Here is a 5910-nt window from a genome sequence, read left to right as displayed (position 1 = left end):
ATCGTCTCACGACGGAGCAGACGTTGCCAGGATTTTTCAATTATTCAAAATTTCGGAGCTTTAAATTTGATGAAGATGGACTCACGTGTATGGTAAATATAAGTTACACCATATTATCAGGTAAATATTGTAAAAATAGGTTTTCAGGTGGAATTTTAGATAGCCTAGAACCTGGACTAGTTTGAATATTTTACAGAATAATCGAACCTTGATCGTCCCTGAGTGTCTTATTAAGAATCTTGCAATTAGATTGCTGACTTATATACGCTTTGAGAAATGAAAGAATACAAAGCTACATAGAATACGGAGATTTTATAAAAATATATAAAATAACCAAGATACAGTGCTTGTTATGATTCTATGATATTTAGTAGCTGTAACACTTTTAATTGCTTGTTGGGTAAAATTTTATTCGAATAACAAATGACGAATAAAGCTACAAAATCGTCATTATATTCGCCACTAATGAATGTGTCCTATCTAACAACTATATATCTGACTAATAAAATAATTTACTCGACTAAAAAATTATTGCTGTAAGAATTTATCTGAAGAAAAATTTAATCGAATAAAATTATACATTATATATTACACTATTCAATACACATTAATATATATATTTATGTATTTTATCGAGGATGGACATGCTATCGAACCTGAGATATATCTTCGAGCTACGTTGTCCAGTTATTGTAACATTAGCTTCTATAACTAATTTTGTCCAAATGGCAGATTAGAAAATTCATTGTTCCTTGGTAAATTATTCGTTGTATGTTACTTATGTACACAGAAATACGCATTTCCATGAACGCAAATATAAAAACTTCTTAACACTTTACCGACCGGTAGCCTATTAATCAACTTTTTATCGCCGACGCTTGCCAATCGCTAGCCGATTAATCGGCTTTTTGTTGCCGACAATCTTCCTCATTATTTGAGCAGTAATTTGTTATTTGGTACTAATGTACCTTGCTCAGTTACCTCAGTTGCGTTGCTTTATGAGCTTCCACAGTTTTATACCAATTTGAAAAGTTCATCGTTCGCGATGAACGAAAAAAATGGTATTGGAGAGTCTGAACCGAAACAGAGCCGGCGCCAGGGAGAATCCGCGCCTGAGCTGCCGGTCGGATGTGCGTATACTGTTGAACCGCCAGCGGTCGGTAAAGTGTCAATAATCGAGGAATCATCGCTACTAACGAACAAATTATTTCTGTTGCAGTACACCAACTGGGAGGACCCGTACAATGGCTACATCTACCAGAATATGGTGGCGGACGTGGTGGGCGACTACTTCTTCATCTGTCCGTCGATCCACTTTGCCCAACTGTTTGCGGAGCGCGGCATGAAGGTCTACTATTACTTCTTCACTCAAGTAGGTAGCGCTTTTTATCGTCACGTGCGCCTAGACTACGGGAACGTGTCACGTGAAACGTGCCCGATCGATAGGGAACTATTATGTTATAGTCTGACATTTCCACGGGACGATAGTCACGTGGCGACTGACGATAACACGGCTCGTGATTCTTCCCTTTTCTGGTCGTTTGCTGCAACGATCAGGGTAATATCTATCGTCCTGTCCAAGGCGAATCGTTGATTGCTTTCAGTGTTTCGAGTATGTCAGGCATTTTTCATAGTCGAATCGCTATACGACATTTTAAATGTCTAAATTACATTCGAATGTTGTGGTATGAAAGCTGGAATCTAAATTGCTGAGGGAGAAAGATGTGACAGTAGGTTCAAGGCTGGCCAGTCGATTTAAAAGACAAAGGGATGTTAAAATTTGTTTGACAGATTATGAGCAACGTTAGACCTGTATAGGCTTGCTAACGCGATCCGTAAGGAGTCCATAATGGACAAATTATTAATTGACAAATACTGTTCGCGCGACTACTTGTTAAAAACCGACGATTCGTGGAATGAAAGGGAAACTGGATGAAGTTTGTACAACGTACGAGGGTTAGGGACTTAGATGGGAGGATCATAATCGCTGCATATTACGAGGAAATTATGAAAAATTCGCCAGGGTTTGCTTTTACTTTTTTCCACGCTTACACGGTACGGTGGGTGGCAGGGAAAAACGAGCTGCAACGTCGACGAATGATTGACTAATAACAGCCACTCGACGTAAATTATAGCTACACCAACGTTGCCGATGTATGTTCGGCAAATTTCGTTCGTTTTTCTTCCTTTTAATTCTTTACTTCGTTTTTCCTTTTTCTTCTCTTTCTTTCTTTTTTTTTTCATTATCGATCAACCCGGTTGAAGTTGATCGTGTTCATTTTCTTTCCATGCGAATGCTCCTCTACAAAAAGCGACGCCATTAGAGTGAATAGTATCGAAGACGAGCTTTTAAGAGGCGGCGTTATACTGGAACGAAGGTCGACCAGATATTAGGAAAGGCTACCCTTTCAGATCCGGGACTTTGTCGACTTTATCGCGGCGTTTTATCCTACCCCGCAGTGGTATAAATCAATAATTGAGGCTCTCAAAGGGAGAAACCCACGACGATTCTAGGATCCTTCCAGGTTATTAGATTCTTGCCGTGTGCCTCGCGACTCCGCCACCGTAAGACACCGTAATTTCTTCGTTCCACGTGGTTAAGCTGTTCCACGGGCCGCACCATCCTATCTGGCCTCGAGTTTATCACGAAATTTCTCGATATATATTCCCGCGCTGAAGTTATAAAACAGGGCATATAAGCGAAAGTCGTGAAGACTCTTGAACTTTCATCGCCTCTTTAGCTCGAGAGGACATTAGGGACCCACAATTTATGGATGGTAGAACGGGCCACGTTTACGAGTTCTTCTGAGACACTTGGAAACAGGCAAGCTGTGAGCTCTAGGAAGAAATAAATGGAAGCTGCAGGTTTCGTCGAATCAAGTTGCCAACCTAAGATCGAAGAAGATGCAAGATCTTAGGTCTAACTTGGATCAAGAGTGAAAGACGAGATTCAAACCAAATTCAAATCCAAATTCACCTTACAGATGAAGATTAGACCTGGCTGAGACTAATTTCAGGTGAAATTCCAGTAGGACTGTATCTTGAGATTGGGCAAAGAATAAACAATAAATCCAACTTGAGATGAGAACCAGGCGAGAACCAAAATTAAACCCAGTTCTAAGATTGGCGGACAAATAAGATTTAGGTTAGAGACTTAGGTCTAATTCTGGCTTAATTTGAAGCAAAAGCGAGCCTAATTCCAAGATGGCAGAAAGAGTACCAGGGTCTAACTGACACGAATCTGGCTGAAGCTTAACTGGCACAAAACCCTAAAACTCCATGGTTCCAGGCCCGACTGAGTTTTAACTTGAACGTAGTCCGACTCAAACCTTAGCCTAACTGCAAACTGAAGAAATAATCAGTAAAAGATGGAGAGTACACGTAAGGGAGAGCCTATCCTGAACCAGGTCCAGATGCGATCTAATCCAAACTTAGCCTGAAGCCGTAGAAGTAACTATCCCGCATTTTACTGCATCCTTGTCTCCTCTAAAATTCATGTACAGCCAGCAAACGAAATTGAAAGGCGGCCATTCCATAAAAAACCGCTGAAGCTCCAGGGTGTTTCACTTTCATATAGAGCTAGATCCTGGGAGATTTCTCGCCGCCGACTAACTGGAACGTGAAATGCTTGTAAGCGGAATGCCGAGGCCCAAGTAATTAGCGGAGGAGGTAATTTATCAGGGAGTTGGTGGAAGCAAAGGAGGATGTCATTACTCATGCGCGCCCACCGTAATCTTAATAACGGTTTCGCCAGCCAGTTAAAGCAGCCTCCTTTAACTCGCGTTCGTTTTCAGCCTCTCTCTCTCTCTCTCCCTCTCTGTGTCTCTCCCTTCCGTGGCCTTATTCCATGCGCGCCTTCCCGGGAACTTTCATCCTTTCCATTCGATCCTTAATACCATCTCTTTCTCCCGGGAATGGCACGGTTACCAAGTTAATTGGTCGGTCTACGATCTCCTAAAGGGTTCAGATCTAGCTGGCTCGATCTTGATTAGAAGGGCAAGACTACAAAAGAATATCCGGTCGCCACTTCTTGTTCCTTTCGGTTTTCATCCGTTCTCGAATTTCCCTCGGAGAAGTTTACTCGCCGGAGGAGCAATAAAAGCGGCAGGAACATGTTCTCCGCGTTTCCAGTTCATCCGGCAGCCGAGGGTGGACAGACGGGGGAAAAAATTAAAGATGACTCGGAGAGAGGAGACGCTGGAAAGAAGTCGTAAGTTTCCCTTCGGGGCCGGGACGAAACAAGTTCAAAGCCGGGAAGTGGGTCAGAAACGGGTTAACGCTGGGGCGAAAAAGAAATGGGGAGGAAATGCACGTCGCTGGAGAGAACACGTGTATAGATATCTGAAACGCTTCCGCCGCGAGGTCGAAACACATTTCGTCCATCAGGGTACGCTGATTTTCTCACACTACACGCATCTCGTAACATAAATTCGAAACTTCCTTCCTTATCGACCGGGTATCCTCTAGCTACGTCTATGTTTCTATGGGAGTAACTTGGAAAGACCCGAGTATTGAAAAAATCGAATCGTTCGTCGAATAATTTGTACACGTCGAAAAAATAATCACAGCCGGAAATAAACCGACCGATTCGTTAAGCGATGAATCGCGCGGCCGATTAGCCAAAGGAATTAATGGAAACGAGGCTCGTGGCTTCTGAAAGACTCCTTTCAGCCCGTGACCCTTCCGACTCCGCCGGGAATCTTTTCACGCGCTGCTTTTTCTCGCTAAACTTCGTTATCGACCGAGCCGGATCGCGCTCCACGATTTCTCGCGGAGCCATTCATTGGCCACGTTAAAAGCGAGGCTGAAAGGAACGAATCGGACTATCCAATGGTTCCGTGGCTATTGACAGCGCCGAAAAAGAATCGTCCCATGAATAGAAATCCCGCGGAAAGCTGCTTGCATCGTGTGAACATTGACTGGCCTGGTTATCACCGAATCAAACGCCGCTTTTTCGTCGACTGTCTTTCAAACAAATGAGTTTAATTTCTTACGAATTAATCCCTGTTACGCGTAACAATTGTTTCTCAAGCCGCCTGTAACGAATCGATTAAAGATCCACACGCTCAAACAGAATATGTCAATCATTGATCAGACGAGGACGAGTATCAAGTGGTAAAGATCGACGATAAGTCAGCCACGATCGAAAGTCACGAATTATTCGACGAATAGCTGATTCTGCTCATTCGTACAGGTCTTGATCAGTCGCGAAAGATTTTTCAAGAGATTAAGACGTAGTTTTATAGAGGTACAAAGTAGTAAAGATCAACGATAAGCGAGTGGCGGTTAAAAATCGTAAATTTCTCGAGGAATATCGAATCTCCTAGGTTCTTAGAAGCTCTTAGCAGCTTCTTATTTATCTCGAATAATTTCTGAAAGGAAGGAAAAGGGAAGAAAACTGTTCGTTCGAATAGCTCGTCTCGCAGAGGAATAAAGGGCAGCAGCAGGATTTTAACACGGCGTGCGGTGAAACGCGGCCAAGTTAATTAAGAAATGTCGTTCGACGGCGTTTATTAAAGCAGCGTAACGAAATTCCTGGCGTCCATCGAGTTCCGTTGAGCATTATCGATCGTCGTGTCATTATGCTCGCCCCTGGGCTTCCCTTTGGTCGATCTTCGGCCCCACCCCAGCCTGTCCTTCCACTGTTGCCTTTGTAATTTTAAGGATCGTTAAAATTAACGACGTTTACCGAACAAAAACGACTGTCATTATGACAACGCCGTGTTCGCAGCTTCCCTCCTTCGGAGCTCGTTTCCCTTTCCAACGTAATGTGACGGCAATCTAACAACAGAAATCAAGTTCGATTGTCTCTCTGACCTAGATGTGTACACAGATTTATTGTTATATCGGTGACAGAATATTTTTTTTTTTTTTTTTTTTTTTTTTTTTAAAAAAATTTTTTTTTATAAA

At 42.6% G+C, this 5910-nt stretch overlaps 1 protein-coding gene across 1 annotated transcript in view; it reads left to right on the top strand.

The window, feature by feature from the left end:
• Positions 1-1087: 1087 nt before the first annotated feature.
• LOC100743449 (acetylcholinesterase-like) overlaps positions 1088-5910 on the top strand; it is a gene marked incomplete at its 5' end in the record, with an annotated part of 29393 nt that continues 24570 nt past the window's right edge. Inside the window, one exon of the mRNA XM_003493843.4 lies at positions 1088-1372. Within this exon, the coding sequence (XP_003493891.3) occupies positions 1088-1372 (285 nt within the window). The remainder of the gene's footprint in view (positions 1373-5910) is intronic.

Source organism: Bombus impatiens, unplaced genomic scaffold, assembly GCF_000188095.3.
Source record: "Bombus impatiens unplaced genomic scaffold, BIMP_2.2 scf_1334, whole genome shotgun sequence".
NCBI classification, from domain to species: Eukaryota; Metazoa; Arthropoda; class Insecta; order Hymenoptera; family Apidae; genus Bombus; species Bombus impatiens.
The sequence above is the reverse complement of the archived record's forward strand: the minus strand, read 5'-3'. Positions and strand labels throughout refer to the sequence as shown.